This window comes from Petaurus breviceps, unplaced genomic scaffold, assembly GCF_028583685.1.
Source record: "Petaurus breviceps papuanus isolate PSGF00001 unplaced genomic scaffold, PetGlider_PUasm1.0 174, whole genome shotgun sequence".
NCBI lineage: Eukaryota > Metazoa > Chordata > Mammalia > Diprotodontia > Petauridae > Petaurus > Petaurus breviceps.
In genome coordinates this window covers 63410589-63431862 of record NW_027185761.1, presented here as the reverse complement: position 1 = coordinate 63431862, position 21274 = coordinate 63410589, and the positions used below count along the sequence as shown (strand labels likewise).

General features: G+C 47.0%; 1 protein-coding gene across 1 annotated transcript in view; it reads left to right on the top strand.

Moving 5' to 3' along the window:
• SCN5A (sodium voltage-gated channel alpha subunit 5) overlaps nt 1–21274 on the top strand; it is a 182307-nt gene that overhangs the window by 25124 nt on the left and 135909 nt on the right. Inside the window, exon 2 of the mRNA XM_069084320.1 lies at nt 19060–19378. Within this exon, the coding sequence (XP_068940421.1) occupies nt 19112–19378 (267 nt within the window). The 5' untranslated portion in view covers nt 19060–19111. The remainder of the gene's footprint in view (nt 1–19059; nt 19379–21274) is intronic.

Genomic DNA, 21274 nt, shown 5'->3' with positions numbered 1-21274 from the left:
ACATGGCCAGTGAAAGCATGTTCAGTGAAACTGACATGGCCAGTGAAAGCATGTTCAGTGAAACTGACATGACCAGTGAAAGCTGCAATAGAAGACTTGTCTGGTTTTGGATTGCTGGGTGAATTGGTCCAGAGTGAAGAACTGGCTATTGGAGTAAATCTAGGTTTGTTATGAGACTGAAGCAGTCTTAAGGAGAGAGTCAGAGAACTGTCCTGGGGAAAACTAAAGTAATGCTGCTCATTGTATTAACATATTATTATTATTTATTCCTATAATGCCTTAAGGAAAAGCATTTTATGTTTGTTAACTCAATATTCGTCTTGCTGTCATCGGAACATAAATGGAAATAGGTGAAAGGGCTCTTAAAAGCATGAAGCAGTAAAGAGAGTGACAAATCAGAAGACCCAAGTTCAAATCCTATTTCTGCCACAGTTTGACCTTGGGCAAGTCACTTAAAGAGACTTGTTACCGAGTCGGCATCAGGGGGATGATGAGTTTTGCAAGCAAAGAAACCTTCAATGGCTACCAACAATAGCAACAAAAAAGTTACAATAAGGTCATGAGATACATTAAGGGACCAGACAGGCACCCCCAATGAAAAATTCATAGAACCATGAAATATTGCTGTAATTAGAGATAAAAAATAGTAGTGTTCCAACTTTCTTGGGAGGTGCTATGTGAAGTGTCACTGTTTGCTCAACTGTAACATGAGGGTTTGACCTTGAAGATATTTCTCAGCTCTAAACCTCTGATTCTGCTAGCCAGACAGAAGTTGATTTACAAGCATTTAAGGGCTTACTGTGTACTAGGTACTAGGGATACAAGGATAAAAGTGAAACAATCCCTGTCTTCAAGGAGCTTACTTACATTCTAATGGGAGAGACAACATGTATATAATAAAGAGTATACTAATATATACAGAAGGGATACTAGTTAGTTTGGGGAGGGAGGATATGAGAAGCTGGAAGGGATCAGGAAAGGCCTCCTGTAAAGGATGGCCCTTGGAGCTAAAGAAAAATGGGGACTCCAGGAGGTGGAGGGGAGAGGGAGTATATTCCAGAAATCAGAAACAGACTAAGCAAAGGCATAGAGAGGAGTGGCATGTGTTCAGAGAACAGCAAAACAGCTGGATTGCAGAGTAATGCCTAAGAAGTCCAGCCCCCTCATTTTATGGATGAGGAAACTGAGGCCCAGATTAACTTTCCCAAGTGCACACAGGTAGTAAAGAATAGAGGCAAGTTTTGAACCCTGATTCTATTTGCCTCAGTTTCCTCATATGCAAAATAAGCTGAGCAGGAAATGACAAACCACTCCAGCATCTTTTCCAAGAAAACCTCAAATGGGGTCACAAAGAGTTGAGCTCCACGAAAGTGGCTAAACAACCATCTCTGACTCTTTCTCTCCTTCCCTACACCCCACTTTATAGTTTGCAAAACTTTATACTTATCTGACATGAGGAGAGAGCTCTTGTGGAGAGATAGTGTTTGTAGCTTAGAGCCTGGCACATAGTAGGTGCTTAATAATATTGATTGATTCATCAACTAATTGCCATGAGAAAAGGATATGCTGCTGGGGAGAATCTGACCAAATAATTGGATCATTTTAGAGGTTAGAAGAGAGCTCTGTGCTCTAGGATTCGGCAGTAGGAGGAGAATGAATTCTCTGGCCCATTCCTCTTGATGCCAGGTGGAGGCTGGAGGCTGGGAGCAGATGCCCTGGGCCCCAGGGAGGGGCAGGAGGTGGGGCCCCTGGAAATGGCCCAGGGCTTTAAGGCCCCTGCAGCTGCTTTGAACCCCTGGGCCAGCCATTCCCTCCTGATTATGGCAGATCCTGTCATCCCCAGAGCTGCTGGCAATCTAAGAGGGAGGCCCTGAGTTAGGAGTCAGTCGTGGTCAGGAGAACAAGAGAGAGAAACCCAATACCTCTTAGGCCTGAGCACACTCCTGGGGTGTGGAGCACTTGAGCCAGGAGACAAAGGCAGGCTTGGGTGGGGGGAGGTTTGCTTTTCAGAGGGAGGCTGGGTAGCAGGCAGGCCTTTAAAACCAGGACAAACAGTGGACCCAGGCATCTGATTTCAGGTGGCTTATGCTGCCCAGAAAGGGGGGTCCAGTGAGGGAGAGAGAAAATAAAATACTCTGGAAAGAGAAAACCTTTGATCTGTCCATCCCTGTCATAGCCATAGCCTGGAAGCATCAGAAAGAGTAGCAGGAGGCAGACTGAGCTGGGAATGATGAGACAAGATGCCAAATTGACTCCTGCCTTGTTTGTCTCTGGGGAGGATCCCTTTCTTCAATCCCTTTCTTTTCCATCCTCCACCTCTCAGCACACACACACACACACACACACACACACACACACACAACCTGGAGGAGATTTCTAGGCTTGGAGGGGACTGGGGTAAAGGAAGAAAGAATTCACAGTCAGCTCTCCTCCTGAAAGGAAGATCCTAGATCTCAAGATAGAAAGTTCCTTAGAGGGGATTTGGTCCAATCCCTTTAATTTTCACAGATGCTGAAACAGGTCCAGTGAGAGGCTGAGTTGCCCAGGGTTCCTAGGTAGTGAGTAGAAGAACCTTGGATTTACCTGCCATGGGCCAGGCTTGAACTCTATGAAAGGAGGCATACAGTTCTACTCACTATATTTATTTCTCATGGCTTTCTGATCTCATCAGTGTGAGTACCCTGTCCCCTAGCACAGACTGTAACCTTAGTATAACATCTTCGACAGCCATTGGGGGTCAGCATGGTCAAAAAGTTCACCCCCCTGAAACCAAGTAGTGACAAGAAACCAAAGTAGTGACAAGCCTCTCTGAGCTTAGCCTGGCTGCTCTTTGGATGATAGAGACCCACAATCTGTCTCTGGGCCTGCCTTCAATCATCAAGTATTAACTGAGGGCCTACTATGTGACAGGAATAATTGTAGACAAAAAAGCAGGTGTCCCCAAGTGAAGGAGCCTCCATTCTATTTTGAATGACGCTTTTCCAGACAGTTGAGAACCTGGCCAAGCTTGAATCCCAGGGCATTACTACCTTTGATGCCCCCATCACCTCTGAGCAACAACCAAGCATTGGAAGAGGATCCTGACAGAGGTTTGCCATCTAAAAGAGAAGCTTATTCCAGTTTAGAGGTAATTTGGGAGCCACTCAACAAAATCCTTATTTCTTACTCACAGAGAAGAACAATTGCCAACTTTATAGTTGCAGATTTTGGAGTGATTCTGTTCAGTTGCATGAATGAATGAATGAATGAATGAACGAACGAATGAACAAACAAATGAATGAATGAATGAATGAAAAACCTCTCCTGTCAATTATGGAAACCACATATTAGGAAGAACATTGAGGAACTGAAGAGTGTCCAGAGAAGGGCAACCAAGATGATGAAGGTCCTTGAGCACATCATGGAAGGATCAGTTGAAGGAACTGGGGGTTGGACTAAAGAAGAGAAGACTGGAGGGAGGGAGGGCATGTGGTGCCTGTCTCCAAGAACCAGGAGGAGGAGGGATTTGTCCTGCCTGGCCCCAGCTGACAGAACTTGGAGCAGGAGTGGAAGCTTAGAGGAGGCGGATTGTGACTGGTTGTCAGGAACCCCTCCTAGCAATAACCCCCCCTAACTGTCTGGATGTGTATGGGTGGTCTCAGGAGGAGGGGACTGGACACCCCTGTGTTGTTCAGACCCTCCCCATGGTCCCTGAGGCCCCTCCTAGTTGCAGCTACAGTCCCTCGTGTCTGTTTCTGGTGGCTGTGGAGCCCTGATTCTGTGCTCCCCCATTCAATGTTCACTGGGTGCTACTCATTGTAACTTCTGGGGTTTTTTCCTTCCCACGCAGACAACACAGCCTGCTTTGATTCACAGAAGCCTGTGGGTTGCCTCCTTTCAATTTCTACAGTCAGGGGGAAGTACCCCTGTAGCCTATTTCCCTTTGTTGGAGGTCCTTGAAGGGGTATGAGGGTCTGAGGAGACTTTGGGGGTCTTTACAATGATCCCAGCCACAGGGCTCATCTCAAAATACTCACCTGCCTTCCCTGGAGCATGGAATTTTCTGGCATTAAAACCACAGCCATTTCATAGATTTTAGATCTAAAGATAAAAGGGGACTCAGAAGCTACAGAGACCAACTCCATCATTTTACAGGTGAGGAAACTGAGGCTGGGGGAGATGAAGCTATTTTGCCCAGGCTAATAAGACACAGCTACTGAGTAGCTGAGGTGAGATTCATGTCTCTGCTTTCCTGACTTCAGCATCCTATACCACAAAGCCCCTTAGGAGAAGGGAAAATGCTGGCTCTTTATGAGCAGAGACCCCTTGGGGGCTGGGGATGATGCCAAGCCCTGGATCATGACCCACCCCCACTCTAGAAGCAGCTTATTTAGATGAAGAGCATTTTGTACCCTAAAGAGCCACCCCCAGATTCCCCCACCTCCCCCTCTCCCAGGCCTGCCCTTATCAGATCTTGGAGACACTGTAAATATTTAATCCCATGTATTTTCAAATTTGTTCAGGGTTGATTATTTAATCCCGTTCCTCCCTCCCACTGTCCATAATCCATGTGAATGTCAGAGTGAGCCTCTGGGGATGCTGGGGATAGGGGAAGGGGGAGAAGGGAGAGGAGGGGCACTTGGAGGGAGAGGGCAGGCCTACCCATGTGTGGTTGGCCCTGTCTAAGAAAACATGTCAATCAGAGAAGCCTGCATTCAGAGGTGGAAGGGACCTCCAAGGCATTCTGGTTCTACCCTATCACTTTATAAATAAGGAAATTGAGGCTCAGGGAGAGTGACTTACCCAGGATCACACAGTTACCAAGCAATTACAGGGTCTCCAAGCAGGAAGGGATGTCAGAACCATGGGGTACAAAGTGTCCCTGAACCACAGTCCAGCCCCCAGCAGGGGTCACAACAGACATTTATTAAGCAACTACTATGTTCCAGGTACATTGTCAAGTGCTGGGGATACAAAGAAAGGCCAGAGACAGTCCCTGCTTTCAAGGAGCTCGAAGTCAGAATAGAAGGAGTCAACATGCAAACACCTACATACAAAAAACTATAAGCAGAATAGATCGGGACATAATAGACCGAGGAAGGCATTAGCATTAAGGGGGAGGGACGGTGTCAGGAAAAGATTCTCACAGGAGGTGAAATTTTAGCTGGGACTTGAAGGAGGCCAAGAGATGGAAATGAGGAAGGAGAGGGGGATGAGAGGCCTGGGGGGTGGTCAGGGAAAGGCATGGCTGGAGTCCTAGAGGGGGAGCCTGTTCAGGGATTGCTGCATCTAAGAGTGAGTGGTTGGGAGTGGGGAGGAAGGTGGGAGACGGATAGTGAGCTAGAAGGAGGCTGGATTATCCCTAGGAATTTTGCATTTTGTATTTGATCCTGCTGTGGGAAATTCATTGGACCCTGGGGAAGCCTCCTTGTCAGACCATTTTTTCTGACTTCAAACCTAAATGGGTCTTTTTGTCTCTCCCACCTGGGGCTCCCAGTTCTATCCTCTGGGGCAAAGCCGAGTAAGACTGATCCCTCTTCCACTTGACAGTTCTCCAGCAGGACAAAGCCTGTGCCTACATGAGCCAGTGAGGATAGAGGGGAGGTGGGAGGCTAGGAGGACAGGCTGTGTGTGAGCACACATGTGTGCATGTGTGAGCATGTGTGTGTGTGCCCTTGAATTTGCACACAAACCTTAGATTTAGGCAGAGGATTAATGGAACCTTCTGCTGAGACTCTGAGAAAGGGTTGAGATTTGGTGAGAAATTCATTTGAATAAAACCTGGCGCTTTGAGCTTAACCCAAGATTCTGTTTTCTCATATTATCTTTGAAGAGAGTACTTCTTTGGTTTTAGGGTCTGATGAGCTCAGCATTGGTTGTGGTTATGGCCACAGGACTCTGGGAAAGTCCCTTAGTCTACAGGTGCCTCAGTTTCCTTATCTGTTAAATGAAGGGTTTAGTCTACATGACTTCCAAGAACTCTTCCAGCTCTTGCTCTAGGATGACATGGTCCTAAATCATTCAGATTATGGAAGAAAAAAGTGAGGGGCTCCAAGGCAGGTGGGAGGCTCTGTCCCATACTTGATCCTCATGAATTGGCTATCTTTCCAGGCTCATTTCATATCACTTTCCTTCACAATCTCTCTGTTCTACCCCAAAAGTGTCCTGTTTGCTCTTCCCCAAACTTGGCATTCAATCTACTACCTCCTTGCCTTTGCAAAAGGCTTGTGTCCAAGTCACATGATACTGATGGACTGGTTCTAAAAATGGGAATCTTCCCTTGGATAAAAATATCAATACCACTGACCGCCCCCCCCCCAAAAAAAAAGAAAAAAGCACAGAAAGCACCTGGTCTTTCCTTGGGTCTTAAACTCTGGTCACAATACAGGTTCCTGAGAACAAATGATGAAACATACATAACTTCCTCTTAGTAGGGAAGTGGGGGCACACAGGTTCAGAATGCTGTATATGCTACATACAATCATTTTGTCAGTCAGTTTTGCTTGCCTCTTTTAGGGACGGTTTGAATGGGGAGGATGGGAGGGAAGTGGAGTAACCATCCCCACGAAATACCAACCAGTTGCCATCCACAGTACAACCTAGCAGAGGTAGGAGGGCTGAAAGTGAGAGGGGGGAGCAGGGCAGAGGGTTCCAAGCAAGTCAAGCCACCACCACCAATGCCTTGATCCCTAGCTCTCCTCAGACCCTAAACCGATGAGTCTTGGGAAGGTTGAAGGCTCCAGCCCCATGCCCTCAGCCACCATCCTGGGAAGCTTCCCCAGGAAGATGCTGCCCCAGGAAGATGCTGCCCCAGGAAGATGCAGCATGGTCCTACTTTTACAGGGGCTGCAGTCACAGTTACTGGAAACCCTGAAAGGAAGGTTCCAGTCACCCAAGTCCCTGGTGCTATCAGATGGTTAAACAGTTGAAGATGATAGGACTTTATTGGTGGAGATTACATTAAAAAGGATGTGTGCACATCTGCTCTGGTTTTGGAGGCATTGCTGAGGAACATGGGATCTTCTATCTGCCCAGCAGCTATAACCTTCCCTGTGTGTAGTTCTCCATTAGAATGTGGGCTCCCTGAGGGCAGGGGCTGGCTGAGTTTCTATATATAACCCCAGCACAGAACACAGTGCTTTGCATGTAGTAAGTACTAAATAAATACTTTATTTATTCATTCACCAAGAAATAACTTTAATATAAAAATAAGAGGCATGAATAAGACTTTAGAAGAAAATCAAAGCCTAAGGAAAGCCACAACACAATATTATATCACCTCGCTCATACAATAGTTGTGAATTATTTGCCTTTTAGTTCTTACCAAATTAAATCAGCCGTGTAAATTAGTAAAAAGCCTTAATGAAATTTTTAAAAAGAACTCTACTGAAATGAAAGCATATGTTTGCTGAATATAAAGCACATTTTTCCATATAACAGATGATTGGGAGGTAGTATTAGAAAACCAGACCCTGTTTTACTAGAGACCAAGTGCATTCCTACCTGAATCCCAAATCAAAGCGAGCCCTTAACTAAGCTCATGCCTTGTGATAGGTTCTTAGCTTTTTTGGTATCATGGACCCCTTTGGCAGTCTGATGGAGCCTATGGACTGCTTTCCAGAATAATGGTTTTAAATGTGTGAAATACATAGGAATACAAAGAAAACCAATTATATTAAAATACAGTTATAAAAAAAATTAAGCAAGTTCATGGACCTCAGGTTGAGTCCTTGTCATAGGAGGGCTGGTGAAAAGACTGACTATTTAGCCTGGAAAAGAGAAGATTGTTGGGGGACACACCAGCTGCCTTCAAGCCTGTGAAGAGCTGTCAAGAGGAAGATTTATTCTGCTTGACCCCCTGAGGGTAGAACCAGACACAGTGGGTGAAAGTTACAGAACAGATTTTGGCTTGATATTGGGAAAGACTTCCCAGCAATCAGGGCCAGCCTAATCAGTCTGGGGGGCTAGGAAGGAGCATGTGGCCCCCCACTGGAGGATCTTGAGTGGGAGCTAGATGTACGATACAAGATAAACGAGATTCTTGTTGGTCTGTCTGACCAAGGCCCTGGCCAACTCTGACATTCTTGGATCCTATGAATTCCAGGGGAGTGAACAAAATTTGCAGTCTGACTTTCAGCGTGGCTGAGGCCAGGGCCATGGAAATTCATATTGATGACAAGGGAACACCTGCTTTGGTTACTGATGCAACTCAGGGAGCCCTGCAAGACCTCCACCCATCCCAGCCAGCCACACTGCTGACATCAAACTCAAAGTCGTTTCTGGCTTTGAAGATCTTATTTTCCCAATGGAAAATGACACTCTTTGGATCTCAACTTGAACCTGAGTTCTGGGCGTTTGGGGAAGGCTCATTGAGCTTACCCCACCCATTGGCTGCAGAGTTCTAGGGACTCAGAGCTTAATCAGTGAAACCACATGTAAGTAGGAGGAGAACCAACGGGAAGCAGTGTCATGGAAACCCAAGGAGGAACAGTAGCCAGAAGGAGAAGGTGATCAGCAGTGTCAAAGGCTGCAGAGAAATCCACAAGGTTAAGAGTAGTGGAAAAGCCAATAGATTTAGCAACTAGAGGGTCATTTGGAAAACGCAGTCTCAGCTGAGGATGAGAAAGAAGGCAACGCCCCGTCCCCCTCCCAGCCAACTGGCCCATTGACCAGTGAGGACAATGGAGACTTAGGTGGCCTTCTGCAGACAGTAGGCATCACCCCTTCGAAGAATGCAGCTACAGCTTCCCCCAGAGCTCTGGCTTGTTCAGGTTTTATTTGTTTCAGAGGGACCCCATCTGAGGTAGCATCCAAGAGGAAGAACTGAGTGAGAACACTGGGGAGACAAAGCCAAGCCTGCCTTCTTGAAGGGGCTTGCCCAGGGTGGACTGGGAAATGTTTAACAACCAGCTCTCTAGAAAGAAAAAAAGTATCATTGACATGCTTTAAAGTCTAATCAGCAATTTTTGTTTATTTTTTAGCATTTTCTCCATCACTTTCTTAAGTCTTAAGACAACAAACAAAGCAACAAATCAAATCCAGATCTGCAGTGTTTGCCTATTTCTGGGCTGTACCTATTCATGCTGAAAGTTTAACGATCAGTTTCTCCTCACCAGATCTGAGCTGGTTCCACAGTATTCCCCTGGCCACAGTGGAGGGAGGGAAGTATGTTCTCCCCATAACTCTCTCCTATTGTACCCAGTTTAGGACTGGAGAAACAAACCCTGATCTGTGGGACACCCCTAAGTATTCTGTATTTTTACGTAGAGCTACAACAGATGTCAGAGAACATCTAATCAAAACCTCTTCACAGAGGAGAGAACTGAGGCCCAGAGAGGAGAAGGGACTTGCCCAAGGTCACACAGGTGATCTAACTAAACAGAAGTGAGCCCTGAATTTGAGGTCATGCTGTAGGAGGATTGGGGCGGGGAACGAGGGCGATTAAACCTAGAAAAGCATTTCAGCTGGGGTCCGAATGGCTGCATTAAGCTTTAGAAGGACCATCCTGTGGGAGAGAGCTCAGACTTGTTCACTTAATGGGTGACAGAAGTGGGGGCTGATGGGTGATGTCAGGTGCCCAGCCATAGCTGGCACCCTGGGGAGGCCACACCTATCCCCCCATAACCAATGGCTTCCTTCAGTCCTTATCTCCCATTTACTCTGTGGGAGACCTTGGACAGACAAGGGGTTTGTGAGTTGTCTCCTCAATTAGAGGGTAAGTGCCTTGAGGGCAAACATTCTTGCCTTTTGTTGTATCTTCATAACTTAGCTCAGCACCTGGCACAAGGTGAGCACTGAAAGACCCTGGAGTTAGGAAGGGAGAAGACATGGCTATTGGCACCAGGACAATTCAGAGATTCTTCTGACCTTGAGGATGTGTGTAACCAGCACACTTAAGTGGTGGGCTTCGGTGGCCCATGTGAGCTGCTTCCCTTTTTGTCCTGCTCACTGAGAGTTATCATGTGCAATGACAGGTTGATTAGCATGGTGCAGGGGGGGGCAGGGTTTCTCTTCAATAGGATAAACATATATTAAATACCTACTATGTGCTGAACAACAGGCTAAGTACCAGAATCCTCATGGGGCTTTGAACATCTGCTCTTTCTTGTTTATGTCTGGGTGCTTTGCTGACCCAGCATTCTCCTTATTCTCCTGGCAATGTGTGTGTGTGTGTGTCTGTTTGTGTGTGTGTGGCTTCCTTTCAGGGCATCTTGTATCACTGTGTCAACCTAACCTGCTATCCCTTAGTCCTTGGGAAAGGCATCAGCATTTAGGTGTGGTCTGTCAGAATTCTGTGCCCTCAAGCAGCAGCTCTGTCCTGCTTAGAATTGTCTGAGACCACACTGCTATTCCGAGTCTAGTGGGGAGAAAGAGGCAGATGGGGCAGAGTCTGGGAGGGAATGATGATAAGTGTGGAGATGAGAGCCAGGGAATTGAAGGGGTGTGTGTGTGTGTGTGTGTGTGTGTGTGTGTGTGTGTGTGTGGTGTCTGCCTTTCCCTCTTGTTTTGTCTTTCTTTCTTGAATTGTGTAGTGGCTAGAGAGGTGAACTTGGAGTCAGGAAGACCTAAGTTCGAATCCTGTCTCAGACATTTGCATGCTGGGTGACAGCTGGAGATGTCATTTAACCTCTCTCTGCCTCAGTTTCCTCAATTGTAAGATGGGGATAATAGTACCTACTTCCCAGGGTTCTTGTAAGGATCAAATAGTTACAAAATGATTTGAAAACCTGAAAGTGCTGAACACACACTTGCTGTTTTTATTGTGGTGGCGGTGTGTCTGCCTGTCATTGCCATCATGACCATTTGTCCATCTTACCTGTCTATGGAGCTCCCTTCAGAGAGGTGCTGTCAGAGGAACCTAGGGTTAGCCTCAGCTTGGCCTCCTCACACTGGGCCTTCAGATACTTTGTTTTGGATTCACAAACTGCTCTTAGGGTCCTGGGGGGTGGTCAGGGGTCTGGTCTTTAGTAGAGCCCCTCCCAGCTTGATGGGATCAGCCCAGGTCCTCCCTAGGCTTTCCAGATCACACACACAGCCTGGGCCCCAGGAGGTGGTTCGGTGAGTGATCTGGGACCCCAGATGCTCTCAAAGGTGTCCAGTGCAGGGGAGTAAATGAGGAAAGGATGAGAGATAGTCAGTGAAATTGCTGCCTTCTGCTATCATCTGAGCCTTGGGAAGGGCCCTTCCTGCCATGGGGGGAGCCATGAGTCATTGCAGTAAGTGATGCAAGACACACTCACTATAGCAAGAACCCGTAGAGGCAGAGTTTGCATCGGGGAGTATTGCACAGATGTGTAACCAGAACTGATATGGCATTGTAAGGTTTTCTATACAACATGCTGTGTGTATGTTATCTCATTTAATTATAGAAGTGAGCACACACATGTGAGTAGCACATCTGTGATACCAATATGGCCACGATACGTCACCATGTCTTTCTTAGCAAGGAAAGAAGCCTGCCTCTCACTGTGGTTTGTAGAGCAGTGGGTGACGCTCCTGGAGTCTGAATCCCAACTCTGCAGGACAACACAAAAGTCACTTCACTTTCCTGGGACTTGGTTTCCTCATCGGTAGCATGAGGAATTTCTTCCTCTAAATCCTAGGCTCCATTGTATGTTCAGAATCAGTCAGCAGGGAGCCTCAGTCTGTGTGTAGCTGAGGAGTCTCTGTAAGGGTCTCTGCAATCCGCAGGCTGGTCCTTGGGATCATTTCCGAGTCTTTCGTCCTCCCCTGGGGAGATGGAAAGCTGGGAGGCAGAAGGCAGGGGACTGTATCTGGGGCTTGTAGAAAGAAACGTAGTTACAAAGTAATTTCCCACTTTGGGGCACCAGTGATTCATTTGCCCAGGTTCCATCGATACTGTTACAGAGTTTTCCTCTCTGTTGCCTTCTCAGCTTTCCCCTTTTCATTGGTGGCTTATCTCCCCCATCTTGGCTCAGAGGATGCCCTACCTGAGCTCAGGTTAAAGCTCTGAAGCTACAGTCGTTACCAATCTTTTTACTTAATGGAGTCAGTCTGATTTTTTGGTGATGTTGTTTGATGTTCATCATATCTAGCACCTTCTGACCTAAAGCAGGAGTTCTTAACATGGGTGCATGACCCTATATTCCAATACACTTCCCTTCCTCTGTAATCCTGTGTACTGTATTTTGTGCACTAAAGCCACGATTCTAACGAGGGTCCAAGGGCTTCACTAAATTGCCAAAGGGGTCAAGGACACAAAAAGGTTCAGAAGCCATAATCTAAAATCACGAGGCTCCTCCTACTGGCCTTTGACTTGTTTAGTTTTGTTTTTTAACCTTAACTGAAATTTCTAACATATTTTTTACCATCCTTCCCATTCTCACCTTCACATCAAAGTCAGTTGCTTTTGTCATTCAATAGTTTTTCAGTCATGTCTGACTGCTCACGACCCCATTTGAAGTTTTCTTGGCAAAGATACTGGAGTGGTTTTCCATTTCCTTCTCCAGCTCATTTTACAGGTGAGGAAACTGAGGCAAACAGGGTGAAGTGACTTTCCCAGGGTCACACAGCTAGGAATTGTATGAGGCCAGATTTGAACTCATAAAGATGAGTCTTCCCGACTCCAGGCTTGGCATTCTGGTCACTGTGGTGCCCCATCAAAAGTCACCTTGTATCAAAACTCAGTGATTTGGTTTAGAAGAGTTTAGTTCATTCTTCAGAGAATTTCTCCAACTCATCATCTGGGCTGATATCAGTCAGTCATTCAACTAGCACTTTAGTAAGCCCCAAGCCCAGTTATTTTTCCCATGGTCATCTTACTTTCATATTCATCATGAATGCTGATGGTAGATGCCCAAGTGCCCCATGAAATTCTATTTGTTACGCCTTTGGACACACACTAAAACCAGCTTCTCCAGCTCCTTCATTTGCCTTTCCAAGGAGAACCTAAGAGCTATGGTCCCATTTGGCCATAGCTTCCTTCTATCTTCTGGTTTTGTCTACCCTGAGAATATCAATATTGATGTGGCTCAGCTCTTCTAATAGCCTATCAGTCCAATGGTCAGTCAATCAATCAACCAGTTAACAAACATTTAGTATGTACTATGTGCCAGGCACTATTCTAGGTACTGGGGGGAGCAAATGTAATAAATGGACCAAAGGTACATTTGGAATACTTCTAGCAAGGTCAGTGTTTCTATATGACCCCAAAACTCTGTGATTCTTAACATCTTCTGACTCCTTTCCCTCCTCCTTGCCATCACTGAAAACATGGGAAAGTGCCATGTTGTATTTTAACTTTGTTTCAGGATATGTTATGATCAAAGCATCATTCTTCTAATGGCCAACCTCCTGGGACTAGGCATCTGTGTGCTTTGCCAGGCTGGCCCTCCTGCAGCATTATTGTTACTGGGAATCACTGCCCTGAGAGGTAGCCCATGCTTAGTTCCAGTTGGGTGTGCCCTCCCGGGCTTGTGACTTTTACCAGGAATCCCATCCTCTCTTGAATGCCCATCACATGGCCTCCCTTCTGCACCATTCTCCGCAATTCTCCTACTGTCTCCACCTGTTGGAATCATCTTGAGTGCCTCCTCCTTCCTGCAGCCTTTCCTAATCTGCCCAACACATAAGGAAGTGAGCATGGTACCTCTCCCAGAGCCATGGCGTTCTGTCTTGTGTTTGTTCTGGTTATCTATATGGTCGATTTTATCTCCCGGCTGCATTGTAATCTCCTTTTGGTGGGTCTTATTCATCTGTTTTCTCCAGCAGCTAGCACAGGGTTTTTGTACTTGGTGGATGCTGGGTAAGAGTTTGTAGAATGAATGAGTGAATATGCACCCTATGTCCCTACTCCTTAACAAAGCTTTTTTCTTCCTCTCAGCCCCCCTTCCCCCATTCTGCACCTAATCTTCACTATCATATCTCATCAGCACCATGCACTGAAGCAGTATGAATTCCCTGATTCAGAAGAAATCTAAGTGATATAAAAAGTATACCAATAAAACGCTTTCTTAATATTTACTCTTTCAAATATGTCAAGGATACCAACTGAACAAGTTCTGTAATAATGAGCCCTCTGTAAAGACTGTATTGATCAATGCACTCGATGCCTTTCAGCCAAGTAGACTGTAAAGTGAATCTTTCTTAACTGAAAGACACCCTTATGGTCCATATCACCTCTCCAGGGATGCTGCTCCTCGGGGACCAGGAATAAAAGTCTTCACCTTTGGAAAAGGAGACAAATTCTTTGCTTTAGGAGGAAATACAGCCCCCCTAAGCAGGTCCTATTTTGTTTTGGTTTTGTCTCCTAGGTGCCCAACACAATGTATGACACACAGCAGATGCTTAATAAATGTTTGTTGGCTTGAATAATTTTGGCTTCCAAAACCATCTTGCACATCACTTTTTTTTGCGGGGGGGGGGGGTATAAGGAACTCTGTGCTGCAAGGAATAAAATGAGGAAATTCTGCCAATGGAGATAAGCACCTACAATTCACAGTCTTAAGGAGTTGTCTAAGATCACTAAAATGTTGAGTGAGTTGCCCAAGGTCACAGGGTCATACAAATATATTAGAGGCAAGACTTGACTCTTGACTAAGCTCTCAATCCACTACACCACACTATCTCTCATCATGGCATAGAGTACACAGATGTTTGCTAATGATGTAGATAAAAATAAAAATAATGGCAATCATGGTGACTGGCATGAAGGCATAGTTCCATAGTCTGGGCACTAGTTGAAATTTCTAGGCACAAAGAGAAATCATTATTTGGTTGGTGTAGATGAGGAGGGATGTCTCAGGCCCTGGGGATCTGAGCTTGACCCTCCACTGTTTAACATTTTTATCAGGCTGAGATAAGAGGGCTTGTCACATTTGCAGGTGACACCAACCTGGGAAAGGGCAGCTAGCTCTGGAGGACTCAGGGTCCAGAAAGATCTGAAAAGGTTGGAATACTTAACTGAATCTAGCAAGATGCCATTTAATAGGAATAAATGTGGAAGTCCTTCACTTGGCTCAAGAAAAAAGTCCACCTCACAAGTACAAGGTGGGTGAGTCATGTCTAATGGGAGCAGAGGATGTGAAGGAAAAGTCTTCGAGTGCATCGGAGGCATCAGCGAGCTGGCCAGCTTGGACAATGGGAAGGTTTAGAAACAGGGCAATGCAAAGTCACTCTGTCCTCAGACATGCTCAGACTACATTGGGAGTATGTGTTCGGCTGGGAGTACCGCCTTTTAGGAAAGTAATCTGGAGACTTATCGGGTGCCTAGAGGTGGATGGGGGCAACACATTTCTGAGAGCCCTGGTGCCAGGAAGATCTGAGTTCAAGTCCAGTTGCCAAAGTACCTTCCAGCTATGTGACTGGGCAGATCCCTTCATTCCTGTTTGTCTTGGTTTCCTCAACTGTAAAATGGGGATAATAATAGCACCTGTTTCCCAGGGTGATTGTGCAGATCAAAATGAGGTAATATTTATAAAGTGTTTGGCATATAGTAGGCCCTTAATAAGTTTCTCCCTCCTCCTACCTCCCATCTAGAAGACAGACAGAATGGTGAGGGACCTCAGGGTTGTGCTCTATGAGAATCAGTTCAAGGGAATGAGACTGTGTAGCCTAGGGAAGAAGAGATTCAGGGAATGGCCTTCAAGTACTGAAAGGTATATGTGGAAGATTTGCACACTGTGGCCCCAGAAGCCAGGACTAAGAACAATGAGTGGGTCTTTTTTTTTGGGGGGGGGGAAGGTGAAAGTTCAGGCTTGACAACAGGAAAAAATTCCTAACAATTAGAAGTGCCCCAGAGCAAAATGGACTGCTTGGTTAGGTAGTGAGCTCCCTGAAATTCCACGACCTCAAGCCAAGTCTGACGAATGTGTTGGATATGCTGTAGAGAAGATTCGTGCTTGGTATAGACCAGATTCCATGGCCCCTGAGGCTCTTTTCAGTTCTCTGTTTCTGTAATAGATTGTGTGATCTCATCCTCACCACACATCTGCAGTCTGGATATTGCTATTCTTGTTTGACAGATGAGTAAACTGAGACCCAGAAAGCTTAAGGTACTTTCCCAAGATAGTTAGTGGAAGAGTAGGAACTTGGAGGAGGTCTTTCAAATCTAAATTCAGTACTCTTCCTATTCTGACCTGGTACAGGGACTCTTCTTTGGGAACATCCAGCCCTGACCTCTCTCAGGAGCTCTGGGCTTGCATCACCAGCTACCTGTTGACATCTCAAACTGGACATCCCAGAGACATCTCAAACTCCACACATACAGAACAGAACTCATTCTCTCCTTCCCTCCCTCCCTCCCCAAATGCTCCCCCACCATCCTAACCTCCATAGTACTGTAGAGGGCACCACCATCCTCCTAGCCCCCAGGCTCACAGCCTAGGTGTCTTCTTCAATACCTTAGTGTCTCTCACCCCCTATAGCCAATCTATTACCATAACCTATTAATTTTGCCTTTGCAACATCTCTTGAATATGGCCCCTTCTCTCCTCAATGCTGCCACCACTCTGATTGAGTGAAATTGAGGTGCTGTTGCAATATCTGCTGGTGGGTCTACCTGCCTTCTGTCTGTCCTTTCTCTAATCTAGCCTCGACTCGGTGATTTTCCCAAAGAGCAGCTTCTCCCTCCCTCACCCTCTCTCCCTTTCCGCACCCCTCCATGAACTTCAGTAACTCCCTATTCCTCTAGGATCAAATAGAAGATCCTCTGTTTGTCCTTGAAAGCCCTTCATAGCCTGCCGGCTTCCTACCTTTGCAGCATTCCTACCTTGCTCGCCCACACACTCTTCTAGCCAGGACCACTGGCCTTCTTACTGTCCTCCGCACAGGACACCCATCATCTCTCAGCTCTGGGGCTGCCCCTCAGGCCTGGAATCGTCAGCTCTGCCCCCCTGCCTTCCTTCAGTCCCAGCTCAGATCTCACCCTCTCCGAGCCCTCTTCATCCCAGTGCCTTCCCTCTGCTGGTTACTCCTCTATAGCTTGTTTAAAGAGGCTTAGTTGTCATTGCCGCCATTAGATTATGAGCCCTTGAGAGCAGGGACTGGCTTTTCTCTGTATCTCCCGTGCTTTGCACATAGTAGGCACTTCGAAATGTTTGTTGACGGACTGCCTGGGACAGAGAAGCTAATCCCTATATGCCTTGACCAGGTCAGAGTTCAGTGTGATAGATAGGGGCCTGAGCAGGGCTGGATCCTACATCTGAATTGAGAAGGGACTGACTGATCAGGCCCAGCCTCCTGATTTTGCTGACGAGGGAACTGAGCCCACAAAAGGATAAGTGACTTATTCAAGGATGCAGATTTAAAGTTGGGAGGGACTTTTGAGATTATATAGATATATCCAACCCTCTCACATTTTCCAGATCAGAAAAGTGAGGTCCCGATTTCTGGAGAAGGGTTAGGCAGTCCTTCCATGCCACGATACACTGCTCTGGGAAGTGCTGCCCTTGGAGAGTCAGGGGCATCTCAAGAAGCTGTGCTTTCTGGGGGAAACCCTGGGAGCATTTTAGTCTCAGGGAGAATGGCAGCTCTTTCTGGCTGCAGCAAAGCCAAGGGTCTGACTTGGAGCCAAACTCCGGTCAGCATCATGCTCCCTAGCCGGGTGAGTTGTTCTAAAAATGCCTGCGTGTCCTCCAGGGGCTTGGTAAATGGGCTGCCCAGCATTTGGTAGATGGGGCTGGAGACTTTTCAAAGCTCTTTTGCCTGCATTAGCTCCTAAGTAGTCTGGCCCTTCCAAAATTCTTCAGGTCAGTTCACCAAAGTTCACAATGCTGTGCTGGGCACTCAGGATACAGAAGGTTTTGTTGGGTTTTTAAAAACGGGGGAGGAACATTTCCTGCCCTCAAGCAGCTTTCCCTTTACCAGAGAGGAAGAGAAATAAACACAATATATATGGAGTTATATGAAGTATTATTTCAAGAAGGAAAGAATTGTAGCTGGGGGGAGACCCCTGAGCTGTGCTCTGAAGGAAGGATGCCTAGAGGCAGATGGGTAAGCTTGGAGGGGCTGCCTGGGCAAAGGTGTGATGATGGGAATGTGGCATCCAGAAACAGCAAGCAGACGTGTTTGTCCAGAATGAACAGGATGTTTAGAGGAGTTATTTGGAAGGATCTGTAGATGAGACCCTAGGGCTAGATTACTGAGGCAGTGTGGGACCTGGGTTCAACTCCTGACTCTGCGATTTAAGTCTCATATGACCTTGGGCAGGTCTCTTCACTTAACCAGAGAATGAGGGGGCTGGACTGAATCATCTTTAAGATCCCTTCCAGCTCCCGCTCTGTGCCCCTGTGGAAGGGAAAGGAATAAGCACTTACATAGTGTAAGTAAATACGTAAGTACACCTACTTTGTGCCAGACTTGGTGTGAAGCACTTTTTACAAATATCTTCTTATTTGATCCTCACAACCACCATGTAGGTGCTATTATTATCCCCATTTTACAGTTAAAGAAATTGAAGTGAACAGTGGTTAAGTGATTTACACTGATCCTCAGTGTGTGAGGCAGGATTTGAACTCAGGTCTTCCGAAAGAAAGGAAGGAAGGAAGGAAGGAAGGAAGGAAGGAAGGAAGGAAGGAAGGAAGGAAGGAAGGAAGGAAGGAAGGAAGGAAGGAAGGATTTACATAGCACCTACTAAGTGCCAGGCATTGTACTAAGTGATTTGAGTCTCACAACAACCCTGGGGGGAGGTGCTGTTATCTTGAGGAAACAAGCAAACAGTAGTTAAGTGGCTTGCCCAGGGTCCCACACCCAGCACATCTGAGAATTTTGAACTCAGGTCTTCCTGACTCCAGGACTGGAGTTCTATCCACTGAACCACCCTGCTGCCCCTCTATCAGTGAGGTCATCCATCCAGTTCTTGTCTCTGTCCCTCAGATTGCTGCCACACACTAGATGTGTGCACCTGTACAAATGCTCCCTTGGGAATCCCAGAACTTCAGATTGCAGACAAGGCAGACACCCACCTGAATGCATGGAAGGAGTTTCCTCATCTGGGGGCTCCCTCTCTATCAGTGACAGCCCAGGCCCAGCTCCCATGCCTTTGTCCAGTGCCTGGCACACATCAGGCCTTTGTTTAATCAATGCTTGTTGACTGATCATGTGATCCATTGTCTTTTCCAGCTGCTCCTACCAGGTGAACTGGGGGCCTGCACCTAGGAAGCAGGATGAAAAGATGGCAAACTTCTTGTTACCTCGAGGCACCAACAGCTTCCGCCGGTTCACTCGAGAATCCCTGGCAGCCATTGAGAAGCAGATTGCAGAAAAGCAGGCCCAGAGCATCACCCAAGACAGCCGGGACACACCTACTGAGGAGGAGAAGCCTCGGCCCCAGCTGGACCTGCAGGCATCCAAGAAGCTGCCGGACCTCTATGGCAACCCACCCCGAGAGCTCATCGGGGAGCCCCTGGAGGACTTGGACCCCTTCTACAGCACCCAAAAGGTTAACTGAGGCCCAGGAGCCAACACACATGCACTAGATGGGGAACAGTTCTGATCCTCAGGAGGGTTGGGGGTCTGGCAGGATTATGGCCCCAAACAATCTATGTTCTAATCATCATTTCCAGGTTCTAGGTTCCACAAAGTGAGGCTGAGTTTTGTTATTAAAATGGGAACTCTCAGGACAAACCATCTTCACCATCGTTACATAACTTCCATGCTTTGTGGCTTCGTTAGCCCCTGCAAGATCCTCATCCTGGCACGTTTTCCCCTCCTGAGCCTCATAGAGTCCTCAGATAGGATGGGAGCCCTGTTACTGGGAAGGCAGGCGGTAGTGGCAAGCTTGCTGGCTCTGTAGCCCCAACACCTGTGTTCAAATTCCAGTTTTGTCACTGACTTTCAGTAAGAAACTTCCCCTCTCTAGACCTCAGTTTCCTTGTCTGTAAAATAAGATTGAACCAGATGGCCTTTAAGGTTCCTCCAGTCCCTTTCATTTTCTTTCTTTCCATTCTTCATTTTCGATGGGATTTGGATTCATGACTTCATTGGTTCTGAGGAGATCCCAGGTTAGCATTTTCCTTGCAATTATCTGTCTTAAAGAGTTACCTGGGGTGCTTAAAAGTTAATTGACTTGCCCAGGATCACTCATCCAGGGTACATGACTCCTCTTGACCAAAAGGCCAGCATTTTATTCATTATAACATTGCCTCTCAGACTAAAAAAAAATACATGGGGAAATAGAGGCTCAGAAAAGTTAACTTATTTGCCAGGGTCCCACCCAACTTACTCAAGACTAAAGCCTCTGCCTCCTGATTCCCCTAGTACATGGCTTCCACCCTTCTTTCCCCTCTCCTTGCCCAGCGGTTCCCAGGTCAGACGGTCTCTGCACACTCAGAGCACTCTCTGGTTTGCTAGTCTGGTGTCATTGGCATGGAAACCTGAGAGGAAGCCCCAAAGCAAATCTGTGTCCTGGGTAGGCCAGAGGGGCTGCCATGCCTTCTCTCCAAGGCTTTCTTTTACTAAGGTCTGGCCATTAGTGGACCAGAGGCTTGGTGGCTCTTGCCGCTTTGGATAGCCAAGGTCAGATCTACCACTCTGATCTAGGGTAGCACCACTCTGGGCTTCCCGAGCCTTCTTTCTCTTAGGCTGAGCATTAATCCCTAGGACCCTCGACTCCAGTGCCAGCCCCTCAGCCTCAGTCTCTGTAGCTTCTGCTCCTCCTGGGTCTCCTGGGAGCCCCAGGGCCCTGACCAGCCTTCCCTGTTGTCCCTGGTTAACTTGCAGGCAGGGCCTCCTGAGGCTGTAGTAGAGGCTGCCAGCAGTGCTCCCTGAAGCTCCTCCTGCATTTGGAGAGTGCAGACAGCTTGCTCCTGCCTCAGATTGTCTCTGCCCTGTGGCCTGGCCCAGCATCCGGCAGAAGGAAACAAGATTTGCATAGGGATGCAGGCCTTTTCCCAAGAAGGGCTGGGCCCAGGAATTCGGGCAGTGATGGGGACAGACTTCCTGAGGTATTGGGTCATAGTATCCTGGACCTAGAACCCTAGAACTGGAAAGGACTCCTGAGACTGTCTAGTTCTAGTCCAAACTCTACCCCCACCCTTATTTTACACATATGGAAATTGAGGTCCAAAGAGGCTAAGAGACTTTGGATCATAAAATCCTAGCCAGAACTAAGAGGGACTTCACAAGAAATCTAGTCTATCGCACGCATCCTCATTTTACAGATGAGGAAACTGAGCCCTAGGGAGGTTATGGGACTTAGCCAAGGTCACACGGATAGAAAGTAACAGAGGTGGGTTTGAAACCAGTTCCTCTGACTTCCAAGTACATGTCATTGAGAGACAGGGGGTGGGGAGAGAGAGAGAGAGAGAGAGAGAGAGAGAGAGAGAGAGAGAGAGAG